Below are 25,620 nucleotides of genomic sequence, written 5' to 3'. Positions count from 1 at the left end.
ATGCCATAAGCAGCGCCCTACGATACTTAGCTGTGTTCTTTGGACAAAACTACACTCGCCACCAAGGATGTCTTATTTGGTATTGCCAACAACGTCGAGCACTTGCAAAACGAACGGAGTTCGCGTCGAGCCCGGGTTCTTCAGTCTCACTGACATCCATTCGACTCAAGTACACGTTTTACTCGGAGAGCAAGGCGTCCTAGTTCAATAACCTATTCAGCATATCCGCTTCTCTTCAAGACGTACCGCGCTCTAAACCGGGACGTTGAGACAACCTCTACTGATACTCGCCATTCCAGACTCGGACATCTATGTCAATATGTAAGAGGACTGTCCCGAGGCATCGACATGGCTGATGAAATATGCAGGATTTGCCGCGGAAGCCACATCGACTCGCGAGCAACGCAGGAGGTTCGCTAGTCCTGACCTACGCACCGTGACGGGGATTTACAGGACACTCCCGAGTGTGAGGGAGAGTCAGCTTCGGTACCTGGATATGCCCTGTCATGTCTGCCAAAACTCACCTCAGCGGCTGCATTTGTACTAACGAACGCGTCCGTCTCCGGCCCACAACCGAAGTGAGCGTCATTGTCTGACATCTTAGTGTCTGACGTTACCTTCTATCATTGCAGAGAACTGATTTAACAATTATTCGGACCGCTCGCGTTGATAAGCCCGGATCCTCCGTACAGTGCCGGACAACCACACTGTAGTCCCGCTACTCCGATCCATGCGGGCTAGATTGTAGTGCTATCGACGAGTTGCCATGGCCAAGTAGACGGTGCGCGCACACTTAGACTGGTTCTCATTCCAGCCATGTTTCGAACTGTACTTGATCTTGATGTGTATCCTCCATCGCCCGTCCTCGGCGGACTCGGGGCCCTCATGTGTCTACAAGTCAGACCCATTCTGCATGTTTCTGTTTGACTGGGAAGACGTCATCAGGCTGGTGTCATCTAGCTATCTCACTTGCACAGTCTCAAGTCAAAGACCTTGTCAAGCTGTGTCCCGACGACCGCCCCCAGCCTTGACTTCTGATCACATAGCGCTGGTGCGTCTCGTTCTCGCATAGCCACACAACATGCACACGCCGTATCACCCGAACATCGTCGTATCAGATACCCACTTGCAAGAATGGCAGTGCGCAAGTGAGGCCATCCGATTCGGACTTCTCTCGTCGCCGAAGGTGGATGTCGGCGCTGAGCGCTGAGCATTTCGCTGACGCTGAAAGCATCTTGCTCTGCTGTAGGCGATGAACTGGATATAGTATGTGCAATAGTCTACTGCTGGTCTCTGGACTCGTGGGTGAGCGGCTTCTGCTAACATCAATAATGAAGGGGAACAAGCCACCTTTCTCGAATGAATTCCAACAATAACTGGTACCGGGGCGGGACCATAATGCTGTGACCACTGAATCCATCATCGGGGATTATCTACACTTAAGATTGTCGAAAGAAAGACGTACAGTCATCACAGGTGGCCGCAGCGGCATCCTATCTGATACAGGCACTTCCATTGCTTAGACGCACCATAGCATGGTATGTGTCCGCGTGGCATGCGTAGACCTCTACACCGACGCGCTCGTCATCACTTTGGGCGGTATACGTAGCGGTATACATATAATGCGCATTGCTGATATGATTATACCCTGCGGCTGTTCAGAGTTCTGCTTCGACGACAGTCATGCCTACGCTCATTCCCCTTGATAATTTCTTGGGCGCGGCCTTCATAGGTATAATACTCTCAACTATGTACGTTTCCCTCCGATCTTGCTTTCCTTTATCGATGCTAACCATTGCGTCAGGCTTTATGGCGTGTCATGTCTGCAGACGTGGTTGTACTATACGCAATACAGCAAAAGCGATAGCTTGCGGCTGAAGCTCTTTGTAAGGCGTTTTTCGCGAGCCCCACCTCAATGGACTCATGACTTGTGGTTTCCGATGTGTCAGGTTGCCCTCGTTGTGTAAATTGCACATGTTCTCAAGTGGTCGAGTCTCAGAACGCTGATATTATCGCCAGCATCTTGGATACCTTGCATGTTGCGCTGATATCGACCGCATACTATCACTATACGGTGACGAACTATGGGGACTATGGAACACTTGATACAGTGACGTGGTAAGCGGTCAGCGGCTCGGCGAGCATGGGATGTTGACCACTTTGCGTTACATAGGAGTATTGCGGTACGTGACATCCTCATAACTCTAAGTGCATGTCATTAACAGGTTAACAGGTTCAAATATCTTTCGGAGTACGTACCGTTGCGGTATCACCAATGCACGCTTGTACTGACGGCTCGGTGCATATAGGGCCTTGTGGGGTTGCTGGTTCAATTGTACGTGTAACAGCCGTGCCAATCCATGCTAACATAAGTGACGCCTTAATAGATTCTTTGCAATGAGGATCTATGTCTGTAGGTATCACGGATGCTCAATGTCGCCTCACGAACACTAATCATTTGTGAGTGGGCAAGCGACGGCTGTTAATTCCTGGAATCATCGTACGTAGAACCCATCTGTCACAGTAACCCATTATGATATTTCAAGCTATCTAGGGGTTTCTTGGCGTCGTTGAGCTAGGTGTGTGATGATCTATCTTGTATGCTCAACAACGTGACACGTATGGCATATCGCGGCTCAGGCTGTTCCATAGGTCAGTGTTGTTCATGTATGCACTTACAACGGACTAACGCGTCAGACTACTACCATAGCATACACCGCTGCTGGGTGAGCATACTTCCGATCACTGGCGTTGTGGTGCATGCTCATCGACTTGTAGTTACAGCGATCGCTACTTCTCTGTGTCTGGCAAGGCAGGACATGCGAATGTGCGTGGCGACATGCTACCGGGTATTTATGACCTCTCATTCTGCCAACGCGCCTAGGCATACACGAGTACAGCACTGACTGCTAACATTGTGTGTGACTTATTGATCGCGGGATGTACTGTGTACTATCTGCGGGAGGGTCGAACGGCTTTTTATCGGTATGGAAAATGAGGTACTCGACCATGTGATACTCATAGTATACACTGAACAGGACAAACAAAGCCGTCACTCTTCTGATGACCTATGCACTCAGCACATGTGCGTTCTAGACACTCAGACTACCTTACGCTCGCGCTCTGAAAACGTACTGCATTAGGTGTTCTCGCCATGTAAGTCTTCGGCCAGGTGTTGTTCCTACTCCAGATCTCACCCGTACTTTCCAGGATCTTCAGCTTTGTCTGTCTCATCACCGTACGTGCCTGACCATTCTATACGTACATTCGCCGTCAGCGTGGCTCATAATCTCACCACGGCGCTGGTTTCAGTGGGTCACACTGGGCGAAGGGCTGATATACGCTGTATTCTATTGGATACTGATTCGAAGTGAGTAATCCGACTAGCAGACACTTCTGTATCTGACTATGATAATCACAGTCTATCCATGCTCTTTCCTATCGACGTATGCTCTAAATTTTGTTTTCAGTAATATTGACTACTGACTGCTCCCTCAGCTTGAACTCTCGAGAGGCTGTGAGACGCGCTTTCCAGGAAGACATTCCAGCCCGCGAGCTCAGCAGCCTTGAAACGCAAGTTGACAGTCCCGACAAGGACAAGGACCCTCCCGAAGCGGCCCGAACGAGACCGTCGAGCCGCGCTTTTGGCCCCTTTACTCCCAACACCCCGCTTCCTGTGTACCGCCTCGCAGAAGACGGTCGGAACTCGGGCCGTATCATAGTGTCTGCTGCGAATACGGCAGTGTAGAAGCTGCAGTATACATGCTTTTGTCGAACCTCATTTGTACTGCGTGGAAGTCGAGGACTTCCACGACGTCTCTCCTTACGCAGGTATATTTTATATATTCACGCCGAGCGCCGCCTATCACAACAGTCGCTTGTCACATCCGAACTATGGACGCACAATTCCGATGTCCATACAGCACTAACTGCCATCACTCACACCATTCGCTTGAGCAACACAAAGCTCGTCGCTGCTGCAAGGAGAACCGACAAACCGACACCCACACTACCTCTCGGCACCGCTCTGTTGCTGTGGTCCGTAGCCCCGAGGACGATGCTTCCGTTCCCGTTCGATGTGGAAAGCACGCTTGGGTTGACGGTCACAGTCACAAGTGGGTTGGTTACAGACGTGGTCGCAAACGTAACCACGCTGCTTGGCTCGACCTCCTCGTAGGCGGTGTCGGAGAGGAAGACGAGGGCCAACCCCGGTGCGGGAACGTTCACTTGACAAGTGCCGGAGGACGTATCGCACTGCACGGTCTGCACATTCTCTCCGCCTTTGAGGCGGCCATCGACTTCGAATCGACTGCCTAGGGTCTGCCCAATATTCAGTAATACACTGTCGTGGTACGACAAGGTTCCGCACCTGACCCGCCCAAGTGATATTCTCCTTGACGGCAACACTTTCTGCCGCGAGGTACTTGATCTTCACGGTTTGCGGGGTGCTTACTTGCTCGCCCATTCGACCGCCATCGATAGAAATGGTCGCAGTGACATTACTAGCCCCACTGGCATCCGAGACGTAGTTGAAGAGCGCTAGCCTTGCGAGGGCGTTGTTCTCGTAGATAGCGTACGCGGGCGTGTAGATGCTGCCATTGTTGGCATTGAGGTCAATCACGCGGGAAGTGTTGGAGGAGCCGAGAGCCTCTGCTACGGCCAGTACGGAGTAAAATACCGGACCGATCGTCCAGCCCTGGAACAATGACTCATTCGTTGGCGGTGCTATAGATGGACGATCAGTAAGTCATCGCTGTATGTTTGAGTGACCGTACGGATGAAGGGCTATACCTAATGTTAGAATGAAGCTACCGCTCTAATGTGAGAACCACCCACGTTATATGAATCGCTCAGGCCGCCAACGTGAAGATTTGCAGCTGAGAAATTGCTGTATGCCATCTGCAGAGCGTAGTCGGCTGCCCATAAAGCCGCACCGAAACTGTCGCTGACGCCCGGAAAGCCTCCGCAGCTCGCTGTGTTCGTTTCAAACATGTAGAACGGCTTCCCATTTTGTTGGGCTAGCGCTGTAGACGCGAGGTAGGGCTGAACCAACAATTGGCCGGACGTGTGATTGAGATAATTGGCGAATACGCCTTGTGGGTCCTTTGCGGGGCCGAAATCACCGCCGGGATATAGGGCAGCGCAGTTGTCGTCAGGATACCTATCGGTTTTGACACGAGCATTAGATAGAAGTCTCATATGGGTTGGAAGTCATACTTTTCAACAGCTAGAGCACCGAGGCTCGAATCATATGACGTCAGAAAGCCGGTGTTCCAGACATCTTCGGGCGTCCATGTTCCGCTCACGCTCGGTGCGATGAGGTTGTTACGCATCGGTATGTTGTCGTCGGCAGCAATCGCTTCGACGATCTCAGCGAACTCCCCAAAATAGTCCCAGACGCTGTAGTTTGCAGCCCGGTGCCCGTGCAAGGCGTAAAGGTCGGGTTCGTTACCGACCTGGAACCCCAGCAACCTGTCGCCGAGGACAGCTTCGCCGGTCTCGGCGATTCCCAGTCGCCAATTGGAGGTGTCATTGAATGGGATGCCGAGCCACCAATTGACATTGACGAGCGCGGATACGTTCGATAGCATGTAGAGCAATTCGGGTGTGAAAAGCAGAGTCGGTGTGTCTGTCTGAGAAGTACGCGAGTTTAAGCCTATCAATTCGAAGCCTCTTGTATGGTGAAACTCACTGGATTACGAGTGTCGTCGATGTCCTTTTTGATGCATATGCCACGATTGTCTGTGACTTCTGTGACTTCGACCGCGTAATCTTGAGTATTACCCCCTACACGAACGTTGACGCTTCCGCCACGTTGCGCTACAAGTTGCATAAGGTTTAAGAAAGACACCTGTAGAAATGAGCTACACCAAAGGAATTAAGATCTAGCAGGTAGCATCGTCGAAACACGGCTTACGCGTTGATGCCAACTTGCAAACCAAACATCAGTCGCAAGATACACCTTCAGCTACTGCGTCACTTACTGACTTGGGTGGCTACCGACATCTCGACTGAAAAGCCTAAGAACGAACCACTTTGCGGGATGCTCAGTCCTTGGACATCGGAGGCGCTTCCCGGCAGCACCAGATCGTATCGAGTCGACAAGTTAGAAGGGACGGCAGGCGGCGCGAGGACGATGGGGTTGTACGCAGCATAGCCGCTATAAGACCCATATGGGGGGTCGTACATGGCTGTTCCTGCTGCAGTATCACTCGTCGATGTCGCGGAGCCGACAGTCAAGGGTCCTTGTACGTTATAAGCGGTAAGCACGGAACACAAGGCAAGAGGAAACAACCACGATGAGGTGAGCGATAGGAGGGTCGCTGCGCGGAAATCGTACGGTCGCATCTCGAGGGAATGGTCTAGGGAGTAGTTCGGCGCAAAGAATGAACCCGCTGGGAGGCGCATTTCAAGTATGCCCACGGACGCCTATCGTTTGAACCATAATGCAGACATGCTTGCTGCGCTCAGCGCTCAACATTGGGTGCGATCGCAACTGGGTGTAGATGGACAGAGTCAGAATCTGTATAGTGCAATCCCCGCGGTACGCCACCAACTCGCGCACAAGCGATGAAGACGCACGGCACCCACTCACATGCTCGCTGGGATTCACCCCCAGCGTCGGCCGGGTTGTCCTTTTTTTCGCACCGTCATGCCCGAGAAGACTAGATGGCTGAGCAAGCCTTTGCGCCCAGTCACCGTATCTTCAGTGTTGCTTGGACAATTGGACAGGTAGCAGGGTATCATTAATGACGACCAAGGTAGTTGAGTAGCACGCCGCGATGGTGAGTACGAGCCCGGTACCACTACACGCTCTCGGTATCCTTTGAATAGTATGACTTGATCTGAAGTCCGGTGTCAACCGCTTCAAGATGAAGGTGCAACTGTTGGGAGAACATTACGAGCCTCTTGCTACAAGAGATAACGGCGAGACGTACCCGAGACGACTGAGTCTTAGGTCTGCACTGGCTGATGGCGAGTAAGCGCATACCGCGGTTATTGTCAACTGAACCTGAGCTGCTATCCACTCATCATCGAAACATTAGTTATCACCCGTATAGCCGATGCGCGCACATCTCTAATGATAGAGCGCGAGGACGAGAGGTGACGATGGCCTGCGAATCGGACTGTCCACCGTCCGGTTGCTCAGCGCCCCGTGTGTTACCGCAAGCTGCAAAGACTCGAGCCTCATCCTCATCGGTGATGATGCTTCGACCTGCGAGATGCCATGGTCCCGAAACGTAAAGTTGTCCATTATGGGGACCTATAATCTGCAGCCGGCATGGAACTTGCCAGACAAGACGTAGGTGCGAAAGTCATAGAGGTGATATGTGGCACATGGTCGCTCATCGCCGCAACAAGCCTGGGCCTGCAAACACACTGGTACAGAACTGCCAGAATGGGAGACGTTGCGCCGAACACTGCAAAGAGCTTGTGTGTAGAGTTCAGGACGTGTTGCAGGAACTGCTAGACACGTAACACGGGTATGTCACACACAGATATGCAGACGTGCGAGCCGCACCATTGATCAAATAGACGTGATAGGCAGGTTGGACGAAGGGCTCGACGACCATAGTCATGCAGTTGTCCTTGTATATGTGCCTATCTAATTACAGGCGGACTGAGTAGCAAGCGCACGCACCTATTCCAGCTCATGGAGAGGGATACCCATGCTGCGAGCCTGCACTCGATGTTAGGTACTCGACACATCTTTGATCCAGCAAAGTCTCGTACCAATCCCGCAATTGACGGATGTCTGATTCCCATACCCAATGCTGCGTGTCGCTGAACATGACACATACTCGAATAGTCCAGCACGCACTCGAACCAGAGCGTCGCAGCGAAGTTCAAGCGATCTCACGTCTTTCCGGCATCCAGGACAGATCATGGCGAGTTTCCCTGCGCTGGGCATCGATGCCGCAACGGTTATGCAACAAGTATAGAGGCGCTCCGGTCGCTCGTCCGAGATGTTGCTGCTGCTGCCTTGTCAAGTCTGTTTTAAACCAGCTACAGCATGCCCGTAGAACAAGGGGGGCGAGCACACCTCGGCGACCGCGCTGGGAGTGAGAGCGAGGAGAAGAATACCAGGCATCTATTGTTTGGTACTTACGTAGAATAACACTACTCCGGTGGGACCCCGTGCACTGCTCTTCACGTGACTCTCTACAGCCAGCGCCAATCGCGCGACGCCCTGCTCTCCCAGTCTTGAATCTTGACCATCTCCTCGAAAGTGCAGACTCCCATCTCAGCTTGCGCACTGACTTTGCTGCATATCCTTCACTTGTCTTCAACGGTAGTTTGCTTGGGAGCTGCTTCTGCAGTGCACAGCCCACACCATTTCCGGCCTGCTTCTGGTGCTTCATCCTCCACCGAGCTCTCGCAGTCTTCTGCCTGCTTACCGCCCATTCTCAGCCTCTGATCCCGAACAATGGCTACCGGCAAAGCCAAGAAGGCGGCCGTACCCGTCTCGCGACCCACAGTCGTCCCTGCGCCGCCGTCGGCACCTATGCCAGTGGCCGAGCCCACGCCCGCACCCACGGTAAACGGCAAGAAGAAGAAGAAAAAGAAGACCAAGGGAAACCTCGACCCCGCCTTCCAGGGCATGGTGTTCGAGGACAGGCTGTACGGCGAGGACGACGACATCCAGGCGCAGCTGGTGAGTGCGGAGCCCGAGACGCGGTCTGCGTCCCGGTCGGGCCTGTCTCCAGAGTCCCTGCACTTGTCCACGACAGCCTCGCTCGAGTCCGTGCACCTATCCACGACCGCGTCGCTCTCTGCCTCACTCGCCGCCGTCGCCCGCCAGAACCCGGGAATGGTGACAGAAGCGGACCTGGCCGCCACAGTGAACCACCTCACGCGCGGGATCGAGCCGGACGCGGAGGGCCGGTTTGACGAGGAGTACCTGGAGCAGTTGCCGGACCACATACGGAGCTTTGTACGGAACACTTACTTGCATCTGAGCGCGTATGGTGACGGCGACGAAAAGACGCAGGCGATGTATGCGATCGCGCAGCAAATCCACGCCGGCGCGGGCGGTGGCGGCGCGAAGCACAGCACGCGGTACGCGGCGGGCGCGTACCCGACGACGGTGCCCTTCGACCCGGCAATGTTCTCGGACCCGGCGTTCAGTCTGGCGATGGAGCAGGCAGCGGCGGCGAACGGGCTGCACCCCCTCGGAGAGGGCGACGCGCTCTCGCCGACGAACGTCGTGCTGCTGAACGAGTACGGCGAAGAAGGCTACGCGGAGGACGACTACTACAGCGAGGACGAGCTCGACGACTTCGACGACGTCGACGACGTTCGTCGCGCGGCGGCAACGTACGCGCGCGACGCGCCGCCGTCGAGCGGAGGCGGCGGCGGGTTCGGCCCGGAATATATGCCAGGGCGAAAGAAAAAGCCGAAGAAAAAGAAACGACAGCCACCGCGGCCGGCCAGCGCGGAGGCCCCCGGCCGGCTGCGGCCGGAGACGCCGGGCGACGCGGCTGTGGGAAATTCGCCGCCGCCATCCTCTGCTCACAACTCAATGCCGACCGCGCGACCTCCGCCGTCGTCCAACCCTCCGCCGTCGTCGCGCGCGGCGGGCAAGCAGCCTATGTCCTATGCTGCCCCCGCGCCAGCCGCCAACCCACCCCCTAGTCGTCGCGCAGCCTCCAAGGCCCCCATTACCTCCCACGCGTACCAGCATAATCATACTCATCACCATCCATCGCCACCATCTTCGAACGCCTCCGCACCTCACAAACCGCGTCCCCCAGCGAACGGAACAGGAGGGGGAGGTACGGCGAAAAATAACAAGATATGGAGTACGAGCACGACAGAGGAGCGGGAGCGCATCAAAGACTTCTGGCTTGGGCTGGGCGAGGAGGAGCGTCGGAATCTCGTGAAAATCGAGAAAGAGGCCGTCCTCAAGAAGATGAAGGAGCAGCAGAAGCACAGCTGTAGTTGCGCTGTCTGCGGTAGGAAGCGGTCCGTGTGCCTCTCCCCCTTTGCACGAAAATTTTTACTGACGCTCGGCATCGGCTCTCGTACCCAATCCCGCTGTGTCTGCATCGTGCACCTCCGTTGTTGCGTGACGCGTGTTTCGGGATAGGAGTGCAATAGAAGAAGAGCTGGAGGTACTGTACGATGCTTATTATGAGGAGCTAGAACAGTACGCGAACTACCAGCAGCGCTACATCTCCTCTGGCGGCACGCTCCCTCCTCCGCAAGGCCCAGGACCCTTTCCAGGCAGCGTTGAGCTCGACAAGAACGGCGTCGTCATTGATCCCCATGCTCCCGCCCATCCCGCCACACGCCCGAAAGGGGCCGTCATGACCAATGGCCGCAAGCCCGTCAAGCCGCCCGAGAGCGAGTTTGATGAGGACGACGGTGAGGAGGATGAGTATGAGGAGGAGGAGTATGACGATGAGGAGGACGATGAGGAGGAGGAAGAGGACGAGGAGGAGGCGGATGCGGCAGACGAGGACGACGTCAAGCCACAACCCGATCGGCGGGCGCCGTCCCATCGACGACGCGCCATGCCCAACGGGACAAAGGCGAACGGCCGTGATGGTTTGGGCCACTTTGGCAACAGCCTCACTGTCACAGGCGAGTAGCGCGCAGCTACATTTCGTCCGGCCTCTCATCTCACGTTTACAGGAGCAGGTAACATCCTCACCGTAGCCGATGACCTGCTGAAGAACGACGGCCAGAAGTTTCTCGAGATGATGGAGCAGCTGGCTGAGCGGCGGATGCAGCGCGAGGATGAGGCCGTGCAGGACGTCGAGGATGAGAGCGAGGATGAAGATGATGACGACGGAGATGAGGATGACGACGAGGACGACGAGGACGACGAAGATGAGGACGAGGAGGAGGTCCGTATCTGTGCGCTCAGTCGTGTGACAGGCGTCTGACCCCGCAGTAGGTGATGACGGAGGAGCAGAAGATGGAGGAAGGCAAGCGGATGTTCTCCATCTTTGCAGCACGAATGTTCGAGCAGCGGGTGCTCCAGGCGTACCGTGAAAAGGTTGCGCAGGAGCGCCAGTTGCAACTCCTTCGCGAGCTCGACGAGGAGGATAAGAACAGCAAAGAAAAGGAGGCCAAGAAACAGACGCAGAACCAGAAGAAGAAGGAGAAGAAGCGGTGCGTCATGCTGTCTATCCGGTTATCTACTCACGTCCTTACCTCTGCTCGCCACAGTCAGCAGAAGCTGGCGAAGGATGAGGAGCGCGCAGCCAAGGCGGCTGAGAAGGCAGCCGAGGACGCAGAACTCAAGGCAAAGCAGACGGCGCAGGAGGAGGAGCAGCGCAAGAAGCGTGAGGAGGAGCGTGCACGCCGTGAAGCGGTGCGGAAGGCAGCCGAGGAGGAGAAGCATCGCAAAGAGGAGGAACGGCGGAAGCGCCTAGCTGAAGAGCGCGAGCGCGAGGCAGAGCGAGAACGCAAGCGCAAGGAGCAGGAGGAGAAGCGCAAAGCAGAGCGACGGGCGCAGGAAGAACGCGAGCGCAAGGTACGCGAGGAGCGCGAAGCCAAGGCTGCCGCCGAGCGCGCCACTGCTGCTGCTGCGAAGCGCGAACGAGAAGAGAAGGAGCGCAAGGAACGGGAGGAACGGCTTGCGAAGGAGCGCGAGGAGAAGGAGAAAGCCGAGAGGGAAAAGGCGGAGAAGGAGAAGGCAGAGCGAGAGGCGCGTGAGCGCGAGCGTGCTGCTCAGCAACAGCAGCAGCAGCAGCGCGCAGCCTCGCGCAATGCACGTCCACCTACTTCGCCTCGGAATGCTAACACAGCAGGCCCCTCTCAGCGGTCGCCAAACCACGCTGCGCCGTCGAAGAAGATCCTTAACAAGCCTACGCCCGCCCAGCAACCCGCCACTCCCGCTCCTCCCATCATCCAGCCACCTCGTCCTCAGCAGCCCCGCGTGACGGTGGTGACAAACCATACGGCGCCGCAGCCGATGCCTGCGCATGTTCCGAACCACCTCTCTCCCCAAGGGCCTCCCATGTTCTCACCGGGTGTAATGCCTCCTGTAATGTCTCCACGCGGACCGTTCACGCCGGGTCCCTTCGGTATGGGCCCTGGTCCGTCGATGCAGCAGGGCCCGCCACCGCCTCTGGGGCCATCCGCGATGCCGCGAACCTTCGGCAATGGCATACCGTACGACGCACCGTTTGTACGGAACGTCCCTCCGCCTGCTCCCATTGCTCCGCCCTCCGCCATTGCACCCCCAACTCCTATCGGTCCTCCAGCACCTATTGCGCCTCCCAACCGCTCTGGCAACACAGTGACCTCGCCGACGCATCTCACTCCCAGTACGAGTCGTCTTCCTGCGGCCGATCCTGGCCCCATCACTCGCCCAATTGCGCCCATCGCGCCCATTGCACGGCCGTCCGCTGACGCGTCGGGCTCTGGTTCCACATCACCAAGTCGTCGTTCGCCCAGTCCAAAGGGTGTGCTAGGCTCGTCTGCGCTCGCTGCGGACGACGATGAGGTTGTGCAGGCACCGAGCCGCCGCGCTGTCGCCCCCGCTCCAGTAGGAGGAGGATGGGGAAGCCCGCGTAGCTCGGTTCCCGGACCCTGGGGAGCTCCTGGGCCTCATGGACCGCCTGGCTTTGCATCTAATCGTCCGCCGCCTCCCATTGGACATCCGATCTGGACATCGAACCCTGAGTGGCACCCTTCGACACCTTTCTTCGCTAATGCTTTCACTGCTCACAATCCTTCGCCTCCTCCTCACAGTGGTAGTTGAGTGCATTTTGACGGTCTTTTCAGTTACCCACTTCATCTCGCATCTTACCTGCAATGATCCTTATTGACCCGCATGACACTGACAACAATATAAATGCATTAAAGATCGTATCTCCGCGTAATTCCATAAGCAAGGCATAAATTACAGCAGTTTGCTAGATGCTGCTGGTGCTATTCGACTACGGATAAGTTTGATGATGTAGAGAGGGAATGCGCTGATTGCCACAATCACTGCGACTTTCCAAGCGAATCGCACCGAGATGACAAAGGTGAGGTCTAGCAGTGTGGTCAGTATGCATGCGTCGATGGCTACATCAGCTGGACATACCGAAGTACTCAGGGAGGAACGCAATACTGATGACATAGAAGAACAACGTCACGACCTCCGAAATCACCATGTAGACGTGCCTAGTGCACCTAATGTAAGTCGCGCGATGAGAAAAGACGGTGTTCCACTCACCATGTCGTTATCTCTAATGCCACCATGATGAGCTCATTCAGGATCAGCGCCGTAAATGATATTGAGACGATGTTCAGGAACTCGTTCTCAAATAACACGAGGGACATGATCATAATCGCGGCACCTAGACGTAAATGAGGCATGGGGCCCTACAATAAGGTAAGGAAGTCAGACGTACCTTGGTAGACGCTGATCATGAGCCACATGAAGAACGTCTTAAACGACAACACCCGACCCTGCAAGCAGCGTGAGCCTCGACGACAGGGTCGTAAGAGATCAACAGACCTTCGTAAGCTCTTTGTACAGCTCCGGATACAGCAAGGCGAGATCTTCATTGACGTCCCGGTCCAGCACCAGGGAGAAGACAGGCGCCATCGTATACACAGTAGCGTATCCCACCATCAGCCAGCCCTGGTAAAGTGCTATAGGCGCGAAGTAGAAGATTGCAGAGAACACAGCCTGCATCACGGAGATGATAAGTCCACGGTGGATGACGAACTGGGCGAGCTTCGCGGAGCGACGATACGAATTGCGCCCGTGCCAAAGGAGAAGCTTCGTAAGATGGCTGAACTGGGTGACGGAGAAATCGGCAGCAAGAGATGCTTGTTTCCCCTCCTTGCCAACAATACCGACGCCTGACAACAAGCCAGTTGGATGATGGTCATTTGTCATCTGTGTTGCTTTACGCACCAACATCTGCAGCCTGAATCATGCTGACGTCGTTGCCTCCGTCGCCAATACAGCAAACACGCTTCTTGGTGTGGTGCCGGATCAAGCGTGCCACATCAGCCTTTTGGGTAGGCGAACAACGACATGCTACGACAGCGGAGAGCTTCGTGGCGATCTCGATGAACTCGTTCTTGAACAAGTTCAGACACAGCTACAAATCATTGTCAACGGTGCTACACCCAGGCGCAGGTCTGGAAGAACCGACCTGCAGAGACTCCCCGTCGATCACAAGACAACAATCCAGCTTGTTTTGTAGAAACTCCAGCTGGTCTCGAACTTCGGTCGCCGTCTTCACTAATCATACCGACAGTGGTTGAAACGTGAGCACGCCGCCCGATGGATAGAGGTAACAACTGACGAACATTTCGCAACTTGATGGATGTACTGATTCCGCGCGACAAGTTTCGTCGATATCGCGATACACGTCGCAGTCTCAATCTTGTCACCCGTCAACATCCAGATCTTGATGCCAGCGTTCCGCAACAACTCCAGTGTTGACTTGACCTCGTCTTGCAGCTTGTCCTCGACACCAGTCAGACCGAGCAGCTCCAAGTCGCGTTCGAGCAGTTCCGACACCACAGTAGTCATGGCCTCATTCCGACCTTCGAGCTTGATGCTTGCCTGGTGGTGGCGCTCCTTGAAGAGTGCGTACGATTGTTCGCTCAACTTGCGGCGCGCCATGACAAGCGTCCGGAGACCCTCACGGGCCATGTTCGCGCACTCTTCCTCAAGCCAGTCGTTCCGCTGTACGATACGCGCCATGACAGCATCGGCACCCTTCTGCAGGAAGGTGATTTCGCCCGACTGGATGTCGCGTACGATGATGCCCATGCGCTTAGACTCAGAAGTGAACGGGAAGAGGTCGAGCACGTCGTAAGTGATGCGGGAACCGGAGGGCGTCTGCAATTCGATCCGCGTGCGGTCGCGATACGTGAGTGTTAAGCCGACGGACTCAGTCCACTTGACGATCGCTACTTCGTCCGGAGAAGACGCTTGATAAGTCACGGTGCGGTCATCGTTCGTTACCGGAGTGACCTGAAAAGTTGGATTGGCGTTCGGTCGTGAAGAGTAATTTGGAGGCGCACATTATGGCAAAGAGCAAGGCTGAGAACGACATCATGCACACGAGAGGACATATCTCGACGCCCCCTCGTGGCAAGCTGCGCACCCGTTGTGGTAGAGCCTATGCGTTTGTGCGCTGGCCATTGTATGAGCAACAACACCGTGAGTTATGGTCACCTCCAATACCTTGTTCTGAAGATGCTCCAAAGGCTACGGCAAGCTGATGCACAACCTCGTCCATGGAGTCATATCCGTACGACACAGTACCCATGTGCAGCTTGCGCATCTCCATCTCTATGCATGCGCTGCGTCAATCGGTCGACGCGGCAGAATTTGGTACGGAATGCCTACCGTTCTGCGTCAGGGTCCCGGTCTTGTCACTGAGCAGATACTCTATGCGGCCGAGTTCCTCGGGCAGCGTACTTGTACGGACGATCGTATTTGGGATCTCACTGTCCTTCATGATCTGTTGCGCGTACACCGTCTTGCCCATGTCCAGGTTCACGCGTAGACTAGAATATAATTCGTCGCACCTAGTTTACGTATGGAGGTTAATTGCACGTACCTGATCGGGATGATGGACGAGAATAGGATGAGGAAGCGGAAAATGTAGATATACCACAGTCCACGGAAGCCATTCAGAGCAACAAGAGCGAACGACAGAGCGAAAGTCACCGCGCACAGAATCTGATCAGTAGTGGGTATGGTACGTTAAATTCTCGGGTGGACTGCTGCGAGCGCACTGACCTTGGCGAGTCGGTTGATCTCCAAGTCTAGTAAACCCACCTTCGTCTCAGGGTGGCTCGTGTTCATGACTGCACGTGTCTCAGGGCCAGTGTAGACGACGAATCCAACAGCAGAGCCAGCCGCAAGGACAGTGTTCGCCCACAGAACATTCTCCGCACTGAGGGGCTCGACGGTAGGTACCTGGACCATGGGTACATCGTCGTCGTCGGCAGACCGGGGTGAGTTGATCGTGAACGTGCCAATGAACGTATGGATATCCTTCGTGGGCGCGTCCGCTACGAGATCATCCCATGACCGTGCATTTGTGACTAGGCATGGAATCGACGTATGGAAACCACTCACCATAGATCTCCGCGTCAAGGTCCATGAGCTCCCGCTCGGACGGCAGCTTCTGGCACGTGGGCACTGCGACGCGCAGCTTCCAGTCCGTCTCGCCGTCAAGTTGGTCGGTCCTGATGAAGCAAGTCCCTGACGAGTCCGAGGTGCGCAATAAGACCAGATCAGCGGGAACGCGCTGGTTCTTCTCCAGCAAGACGAGATCGCCCACACGTAGCGCAGAAGACGGAACTGAGCGTGTATGCGGGCCATCGTCGCGGTCTAAATCGGAAGACGAGGACCTGGAGATGGTGGTAGGCGGCGTGAAGATGAGGTAGCGCGCGGAATTTGCTTCGCGGTCCCGGAGATTCCGCTTGTAGTCGTCAAACGCTTCTTTGCCCATGGTCACGAATAGGACGAAGGCAAGGGGAGCAACATAGGTCGCGATGAATCCTGTGTCCAAGTGAGCCACTCTGTACCCCGGAGCGTGCAGAACGGCATACCAATCTTGAGCGCGGGTATAAATTGGGATAGTGCGACCAGTAGGAAATATAGGTTGAAGAAGTATTTGAACTGTTCATAGAATACAATCGGGAGGAAGGTGAAGGCATTGTACTTTTGGTTGCGGACGATATTCGCCGGGAAGCGGTTGCGCTGCTTCTCTGGTGGCGCATATATGCAGTCAATGTAGCTCTGTTCACACGAGCGCTCCTACCTGGTGGTCTGAACGGCACTGTTCTCGACTTGTCTTGTGGTGGCTTGAACTTGCGCGACCACGGTGAACGCTACCTCGCGTATTGCAGGCTTAGGACAATCAATACTGGTGCCATCATAATGAGAACATACTGGCGTTGAAGGTTCCCCCCTATGATCCCTCTGCTCCTGGTCTTCGTCGTCTCTGAACTCTCCGTCCTCCTCGTCACCCAAGAGACCCGCCTGCTCGTCCGGATGGTCCGCATCGTCAGCGTAACGCTCTCTCCGCTTACCTTTCCGCCGTGCTGACGCCGCGGCGCGCGGACTCAGAGGCATGCCGTCGCTCGGAGACCCGGGTTCGTCACCGTTGGGTGAAGGTGCGCCGTTCGAGAGACGCTCGTAGCCGACTTTAGATAGCTTTCTGGGGTGCCTGAGCTTGTGTAGAGGGATCTCAGACATAGACTCCCTCCGGGCGTCGAGAAATCTCCAAGAGGTGATCCAGTATGTCGTCCGTAACTGGTCTGAGAGCGGCCGAACGCCTTAACACCAGGTGTAGTATGAGGTAGTGATATGGGAGAGTGGCCGCACCGTCGTGTACGCTGTTGATTATGCCGCATTTCCAGCCTACTGAAAATAAGTATTTATCTTAGACTCACTACTGAGTTATATCTTGGATAAGTAATAAGGAATCTAACGTACATAAGCAACTTTACAGTAACTTGTAGTGACCAACGGTTCGTTCTTCGCCTCGAACAGCCTTGATGCATCTGCATCGATGAACGTCTACATAATTGTGTGTCCTTGATTCGGTTGTGACGAGCGACAGTTGTACTTACAGTGCTATTAGTCTCATCCCGACCCGTGACTTAAAAGCATCAGCTTACATAAGTAGACTCGTAGTCTGTCGAATTCATCTCGTTCTCGTTCCCAATCACGCACTCGAGATAGGCGGCGCTCGTGAATAATATACTGTATAGGATATAAGTTACATGCTCAAACTTTTCACTTGCATGGAGACGTCGTGAAAGTTCTCGACTAAAGCATGCCAGTGTGTACTGTAGCTTCTACACTACAGTACTCCGAGTCGTAGCGGACGCTATGACACGACCCGAAACCCGACCGTCTTCTGCTAGGCGGTACACCGGACTCGGAAGCGGGGTGTTGGGAGTGAAACGAAAAGGACCAAAAGCACGGCTCGACGACGGTCTCATGCGGGCCACTTCGAGGCGATCCTTGTCCTGACAAGGACTGCCAGTTTGCGATTCAAGGCTGGTGAGCTGGCGTGCTGGATTGTCTTCCTGGAAAGCGCGTCTTACAGCCTCCCGAGAGTTCAGGCTAGGGAAGTAGTCAGTAGTCAGATCTCAGTTTTACTGAAAGTAATATACAGAACATACGTCGATAGGAAGGAGCATGGATAGACTGCGAGTATCATAGTCAGATACGGAAGTACCTGCTCGTTAGATTACTCACTTCGAATCAGTATCCAATAGAATACGGCGTATATCAGCGTTTGGTTCATTGTGACCCACTGGAATCGGTGCCGCGGTGAGCTTGTTAGCCATGCCAATGGTGAATGTGTGTATAGAATAGCGGGTACGTACGGTGATGAGACAGACGAGACTGAAGATCCTGAAAGGCACGGTTGATATCTGGAGCAGGACCAGCACTTGGCCGAAGACTTACATGGCGAGAACACCTAATGCAGTACGTTGTCAGAGCGCGAGCGCAAGGTAGTCTGAGTGTCTAGAACTCACATGTGCTGAGCGCATAGGTCATCAGGAGAGTGACAGCTTTGTTTGTCCTGTCCAGTATATATGATTAATTCGCATCGGGATGGTCAAGTACCTCGTTTACATACCGGTAAAAAGCCGTTCTACCCTCCCGCAAGTAATACACGGTACATCCCGCGATCAATAAGTCACACACAATGTTAGCAGTCAGTGCTGTACTCGTGTATGCCTAGGTGCGTTGGCAGAATGAGAGGTCGTAAATATACCCGGTAGCATGTCGCCACGTACATCAGCATGTCCTTCCTTGCCAGACACAGAGAAGTAGTGATCGCTGTAACTACAAGTAGATGAGCATGCACCGCAATGCCAGTAACCGAAAGTATGCTCACCCGGCGATGGTGTAAGCTATGATAGTAGTCTGACGCATTAGTTTGTTGCAAGTGCATACATGAACAATACGAACCTATGGAACAGCCTGAGACGCAACATGCCGTAAGTGTCGCATTGTTGAGCATACAAGATAGATCGTTACATACCTAGCTCAACAAAACCAAGGAGACCCTAGATGGCTCAAAAGATCAGTGTGGGTTACTGTGACAAATAGGTTCTACGCACGATGATTCCAGGAATCAACAGCCGTCGCTTCCCGACTTACAAATAATCAGTGTCCGTGAGGCGATATTGAGCATCTGTGATACCTACGGACGTAAATTCTCTTTGCAAAGAATCTAATAAAGCGCCACTTAGATTAGCGTCGGCCAGCAGGGCTGTTACACTCACAATTGCACCAGCAACCCCACAAGGCCCTATATGCACCGAGCCCTGATTAGCACAAGCCTGCATTGGTGATATCGCAACGGTACGTACTCCGAACGTTATCTGAACCTGTTCACCTGTCTATGACATGGACTTACGGGTTATTCGGATGACACGTACCGCAAGACTCCTAAGGCAAAGTAGTCAACGTCCCGTGTTTTCCAATCCGCTTTCCACTTACCAAGTCACTCTTTTAAGCGCGGAAGAGTCCCCAAAGTTTGTCACTGTATAGTGATAGTACGCGGTCGATATCAGCGCGACATGCAAGGTATCCAAGGCGCTGGCGATAACATCAGCGTTCTGAGGTTCAACCATTTGAGAAAATGTGCAATTCACACGACGAGGGCAACCTGACGCATCGTTTTCCATGAGTCATGAGTCCATTGAGGGGGAGGGCTCGCGAAAGACGGACTTACAAATAGCTTCAGCCGCAGGCTATCGCCTTTGCTGTATTGCGTATAGTACAAGTATGTCTGCAGACACGACACGCCATAAAGCCTGACGCAATAGTTAGCATCGATTCAGCAAAGCAAGATCAGAGGTAAACGTACACAGTTGAGAGTACTATACCGATGAAAGCCGCGCCCAAGAGATTGTCAACGGGGATGAGGGCAGGCATGACGTGTCGTGGAAGCAGAGCTCTGCGAAGCTGCGGGGTTGTATCATCTCAGCAATGCACATTATATGCATGCCGCACAAAGCGATGACGAGCGCGTCAGCGTAGAGGCCCATGCATATCACGCGGAAACATGACATGCTATGGTGCATCCAAGCAATGAAAGTGCCTGTATCAGATAGAATGCCGCTGCGGTCACCCGTGATGATTGTACGTCTTTCTTTCGACAATCATAAGTATAATCCCCGGTGATGGGTGCGGTAGCCACAGCTTTACACACCTACCCCGGTACCAGCCGGTGGAGTTCATTAACGAAATGTAGCTTCGTTATTGTTAGCAAAAGCCACTCACCCATGAGTCCAGAGACTAGCAGTAGACGCAGACAGTTGAAAAGATATGTCCAGTTCGTTACCTAGACCCTAGAGCAGAGCAAGATTTTCCGCCTCCGCGAAATGCTCAGTGTTCAGCGCCGATATCCACCTTCGGCGACACAAAAACTGTCCGACTCGGGTGGCCTCGCTTGAGCACTGCCATGCTTGCAAAGTGAGTATCTGATATGAGGATGTTCGGGTAATACAGCGTGTGTATGTTGTGTGGCTGTGCAAGAACGAAACACACCAGCGCTATGTGGTTCAGGATCAAGGCTGGAAGCGGTCGTCGGAAGACGGCTTGACAAGGTGTTGTACTTCAGACTGTGCAAGCGAAATAGCTAGATGACCAGCCTGATGACGTCGTTTCCAGTCAAACAGAAATATGCAGAATGGGTCTGCTTCGTAGACACATGAAGGACCGGAGTCTAGGAGTCCGCCGAGGACGGGCGACGGACGAGACACATCTAATATCAAGTACGGTTCGAAACATGGCTTGGTCAGCAACAGATCAATCGATGGCGGGTAGCCTATGAAAAGTAGACCCACACTGAGTAAGAGAACCAGTCTAAGAGTGCGCGCGACGTCTACTTGGCCATGACAACGTACCACCAATTCATCGAGCACTACAGCCTAGCCCGCATGCATCAGAGCGAATACCGGGACTACAGTGTCCGACACTGTACGGAGGATCCGGACTTCTCAACGCGAGCCATCCGAATAATTGTTAGGACAGACCTCTGTAATGATAGACTCCACGAGGTAACGTCAGACACTAAGATGACAGATAATGGCACTCACTTCAGTTGTGGTTCAGAGGCTGGAGATGGACGCGTTCATCCATATGTTCAGACAGCAGCCGCTGTGATGATTTTTGGCCGAACGGTAGGGCATCCAGGTAACGAAGCAGACTCTCGCTCACACTCGGGAGTGAGTGTTACGACAATTATAGATCCCCGTCATGGTGCGCAGGTCAGCAATAGCGAATCTCCTGCGTTGCTTCACGAGTCGATGTGGCTTCCGCGGCAAACCCTGCATATTTCGTCAGCTATGTCAGGATAGTCCTTTCAGCTCTTCTCGGAATGCTTCGCTGACACGTTTACATAGTTATACGAATCGTCTGGGGTGGCGAAGATCAGTATAAGTCGTCTCAACGCCCTGCTTTACTACGCTGCATGCCTTGAAGAAGCGGATATTCTGAGTGGGCTATTGCACTAGTGCGCCCTCCTCTCCACGTGCAATATGTGGTTGAGCTGAATGAACGTCAGTGAGACTGAAGAACGGCTAGGCGCGGATCCCTTCGTTCCGCAAGTGCTCGACGTTGTCGGCAATACCAAGAAAGACATCCTTGGAGGCGAGCGTGGCCTTATGCAAAGGACACAACTGAGTATCGCAGGGCGCTGCTTATGGCATCACCAAATCCGCAGAGAACGTCGTCACAAGGAAGTGCGGAGCCGAGCTCACAAGCGAAGATTTCACAGTGGCTCAGGTTTCCTTGAGGCCGCGATAGAATCAGGTCTTGATGCCCGGTGGTCGCCATACGCACCTAGTCTCGTACCAAAGCTCTCCACGGGGTTTGTGTCGGATCTTACACGCACAAATGCTCATGACTGCCTATATGGCCTGAAAACAACTTCCGGTCATCACTATAATTGCTATATCTTCATTTTGAGTAGCATATCTGAACACTCGCCTTGTACACCACGGTGGACTGTTTGGGGAAAACAGTCGACGGCTTTGAAGGGACTGGGTAATCATAGCATTACCAGAATTCGGTGGTGTTCCGGTACTAGATTGACCGAGGATAGTGCTATCCTAGTCTCCGCTGCATACCACAGAAGAACGGCAAGAGTCAATGGACGGTGTGAGACCTTGGTGAGACCTTGTGAAACACGGAGAAACGGCGTTATAGGCGCGCACTCGGGGAGGCGCCGACGACCCCAGGCTTGCCACCTCCTCCTCCTCAACTTGCCGTGGCGGCGACTGGGCGGCGTTCTGCAGCTGTACTCAACTTCACTTTAAAGACTTCGTCCAATTCCCTCCTCCGACTAGACATCAACCTGCTCTTGCCTCCGCATTTGCCCTCAGGCTGAGCTCACTAGCGGGGTTCGCACCAGCACCTACATCGTGTCTGGACAATGTCATGTCGGCCGCAAGTACATCTGATTTGGCCTGTGCACGGGTGTGTGATCCACGTCGCCTTGCACCTCATGTCCTGGGACCTGCATACGTGTAAGTTGGTTCTGCACGGAGGCTACGCATGAGAGGTCGTTTCCGAACGTCATGTACTCATGTAGAAATAACACATCACCGCTACCGTCCACGGGCTGATCATTTGTAAGTAGTGGGCCTCATCCAAGTTCCTGAAGAGTCGACAAACGTGCTCAACAAACCTGCGAATGGTACATGTGCAACTTTGTGCGTAACGTCTTCACTCTGATGTTATCTACTCAAGGATTTGCAGACGAGCAGTTCCTCCCACACGTCCCGAACTAGACATAAGGTCTCCATCAAACTCCCTTACCAAACCGAGCACTAACACCAGCACATCACGACTCGACATATAGAGCCAATGTAGAGCACCAGTCAAGCCGTCCTCGCACGGCGAGATCAGAGGATCGATGATTGGCGTCGTCGAGCCGCCCGTGTGGGTAGCAACGCTCCGTGTCTAAAGTCAAACTCTACTTACGCGAAGCGAACGGAAGATACAGAACTTGCATGCCGATCCAAGAATAACCTTCGATGCTGTAGCGGTAGCACTCGGCCCTCCCGTTCGCATTCTGGACCTCGCTGCCCGTCTGGCGGCCGCGTACGTTCACATACGCTGCCGTCACTTTCCGTAACGCGTCCGGGCATGCCTACTGCCGAGGTTCTCTGACTCACCGCAGCTGCCAACGGATGTTCTCCCGACAAAAGGACATACCTCGAACATTTCTGGCAGCGCCCCTCCTCTCAGCGTCCACACACACCCGTTGCAGACGGGAGAAGAAGCGCATGCCGGCCGGTGGCCCGACTCGTGACCAATGCCCGCATGGACCCAGCGACATCGCCGTGTATGTCCCTGGACGAAGCGCGGACAAGTTAAAAGAGAGCGTCTGCGTGAGGACCGCCATGACTGGAGATGGTTTCCTTCGCCCTGCTCACCGCGCTCGTCCTCTGCCTCGCCTGTGCGCGGACCAGCAACGGCCAGGGACCTGATCCAGGCCAAATCAAGACCTTGGTGACGTTTGGTGACTCTTACACGGATGTGGTGAGTGGTCAAATAAACTGCGTTTGCGCGAGCATCGATGTTCATGGCTCTACATAGCGGTACGGCCATGCCGGAGATAACGGCACCGCCTGGCCGGTCTACGTCGCCGACTACGCGAACCTCACTCTCTACCCGTTCGCCATCGCAGGCGCGACGTGCTCGAACAACCTGACGTACCGCCCGTTCTCGTCCGTCATGGAGGGCCAAATCCCGTCGTACATCCAGGAGTTGCAGATCGGGTCCATCAACGTCGACCCGTCGAGCACGATCTACACGCTCTGGATCGGCACGAACGATGTTGGGGCGAACTCCGTCCTGACGGGCGGCCAGACCCCTGGCGTGACGATCGTGAATACCACGCGATGCGCGGTCGACTGGGTGAAGGTCATGTACCAGAACGGGGCGCGCAACTTCATCTTCCAGAGCGTGAGCAATTAGCGCTGAGCCTGCCCTTGAATTGTACAGAGCGCCATTATATCTTAGATGCTACCGCTACAAAACACGGTCATGTACTCCGCCGACTCGTATCCGAACGGGTACTGGACCGCCCAGCGGAACGCGACAGAGTGGAACCTCGTCATGGCCGAGTTCACCAACGCCGTGAACGCGCTCGCGCTCGCGTGGCTCGAGGCGATGGCCCCGTCGCTGCCTGGCGCGCACCTCGGTCAGTCCCCGTGGCACGGAACTCCATTTCAGCGTCTGATGCAGCGGTCTTGTTTCAGGCTACTTCGACTCGTACGGCCTCTTCACGGACATGTACGCTAACCCAGGGAACTACCTGAACGGCACCGCGCCGCTGAACATCACTGGTTGCATCAAGTCGTGTATCTTCCAGACGGACGAGAGCACGTCTGGTCCCTCGGACTGTACCATCGCGGAGGGCACCGCACAAGACAGCTTCTTGTGGTGCGTGAAACTCTCAATGCTGCCTCGGAGTTCACCTTGACATTGTGGATTGATCAACTGGGTGGGCAGGTACGACGAAGTGCACCCGTCGGAACAGGCCGACCGTGTCGTCGCGAGAGAGATCGCGGCTGCAATCGTGAGGAACTCGACGGACTGGATGACGTGGATTATTTAAGACATTGGTGAAGCGTGCTTGTCACTACGGACCTCACGGACATTTCGAGGACGTCCTCACAAGCTGCGAACGCCTCGGATCCTTCACAGACATTTCTTTTTATGAATTCAGGGTATCATGGTCGATTGCTGGGCTGTAAGGTTGTATGTATCCATTGTCTGTAGATCTTGACAATCACAGAGCACTGCTGCTCAATGTAGAGCGATCTGTCTGTATGTCACTGATTAATCAGTCAGATGGATCTGTATCGGCCGGCGGTCCTCAGTTCGCGCTGCACTCACGAATGCAGGGCGGGCGGCAGATTCCACACATACAAATACTACCAGTCAGTGGAATAGATGATTTGTTCCACTGACAGCAAGATGTCCTATGCGTGAGTCGTACTTCTACCATTGTCTCTCGTGAATCTCGTGTGCGATCATGTCCATATCCACTCCCCGATGCTGAGCCCAACGCTCAACCTACGATCCACCCACCCGTGCCAACACTCGTAAACGTAACCGTAGTCCCACTTACGCGCGCCCCGCTATCCAGGACCTGCGTCACCGGCTTACTCGCCAGTCCAGGCACATCCCCTAGCTCGAACGTCTCATCGGCGTAGTTGAGGTTCGTCGCGAGCACGAGCGTCTTGCTGCCCACCGTCCACGTCCCGACGTCGATCTGGTCGTAGAAGTAGTGCGCGAAGATCGCGGCATCGTTGGCGATGTATTCCTTCAGCGCGGGTGATGCTTGTGCAAGGAGCGAGGCGTAGTCCCAGACGTCGTCAGTCGTGGGCGCGTCCCAGGAAACCACACCTGATGGGTGATGTCAGAAAGGGAGGACGACGGAAGATGTTTGTCCGTACCCATGCCGCCGTGGTTGATCGCAAGCACGCTCTGTACGACAAACTCGGGCCCTGTGGGCACTCGTGGCCAGTACCTGACCATATGAGTGTTCCATTGGTAAGAGCTCTGACGGAAGAGCACTCACTCGCCCCCTCCGAAGCCTTGCGGGACGGTCCACACGCTCTTTGTTGCGTCCCAGCCTGTCGCCCAGA

At 54.5% G+C, this 25,620-nt stretch overlaps 3 protein-coding genes across 3 annotated transcripts; 1 reads left to right on the top strand and 2 right to left on the bottom strand.

Annotated features, from left to right (window-relative positions):
* Nucleotides 1–3,905: 3,905 nt before the first annotated feature.
* B0H18DRAFT_1048799 (uncharacterized protein) lies at nt 3,906–6,419 on the bottom strand. The gene is made up of 8 exons (XM_048030881.1): nt 5,985–6,419; nt 5,918–5,930; nt 5,693–5,864; nt 5,218–5,633; nt 4,837–5,161; nt 4,776–4,785; nt 4,370–4,725; nt 3,906–4,320 (listed from the first exon to the last, which is right to left on the bottom strand). The coding sequence occupies exons 1-8, from the start codon at nt 6,406–6,408 to the stop codon at nt 3,940–3,942; spliced, it is 2,097 nt and encodes a 698-aa protein (XP_047886027.1). The 5' UTR covers nt 6,409–6,419; the 3' UTR covers nt 3,906–3,939.
* Nucleotides 6,420–8,150: 1,731 nt separating this feature from the next.
* Nucleotides 8,151–12,542, top strand: B0H18DRAFT_1048787 (salt tolerance down-regulator-domain-containing protein; the record flags this gene model as incomplete). The annotated part of the gene is made up of 5 exons (XM_048030880.1): nt 8,151–9,966; nt 10,091–10,587; nt 10,639–10,853; nt 10,904–11,121; nt 11,179–12,542. Coding segments are annotated over exons 1-5 (3,832 nt in total), but the record flags the coding sequence as incomplete, so codon positions are not given.
* Nucleotides 12,543–12,821: 279 nt separating this feature from the next.
* B0H18DRAFT_1048780 (protein transporter) lies at nt 12,822–17,291 on the bottom strand. Its single transcript, XM_048030879.1, has 17 exons — nt 16,877–17,291; nt 16,746–16,815; nt 16,534–16,692; nt 16,058–16,483; nt 15,716–15,990; nt 15,534–15,655; nt 15,320–15,480; nt 15,155–15,262; nt 14,992–15,104; nt 14,269–14,941; nt 14,112–14,200; nt 13,868–14,057; nt 13,463–13,812; nt 13,356–13,413; nt 13,178–13,301; nt 13,046–13,125; nt 12,822–12,993 (listed from the first exon to the last, which is right to left on the bottom strand). Exons 1-17 carry the CDS (start codon nt 17,180–17,182, stop codon nt 12,860–12,862), a joined length of 3,438 nt encoding a protein of 1,145 aa, XP_047886025.1. The 5' UTR covers nt 17,183–17,291; the 3' UTR covers nt 12,822–12,859.
* Between the last annotated feature and the right edge of the window lie 8,329 nt (nt 17,292–25,620).

The sequence above is a fragment of the Fomitopsis serialis genome (assembly GCF_022376445.1).
Source record: "Fomitopsis serialis strain Sig1Antser10 chromosome Unknown B0H18scaffold_188, whole genome shotgun sequence".
Lineage (NCBI taxonomy): Eukaryota > Fungi > Basidiomycota > Agaricomycetes > Polyporales > Fomitopsidaceae > Fomitopsis > Fomitopsis serialis.
This window is presented reverse-complemented; position numbering and strand designations above follow the sequence as displayed.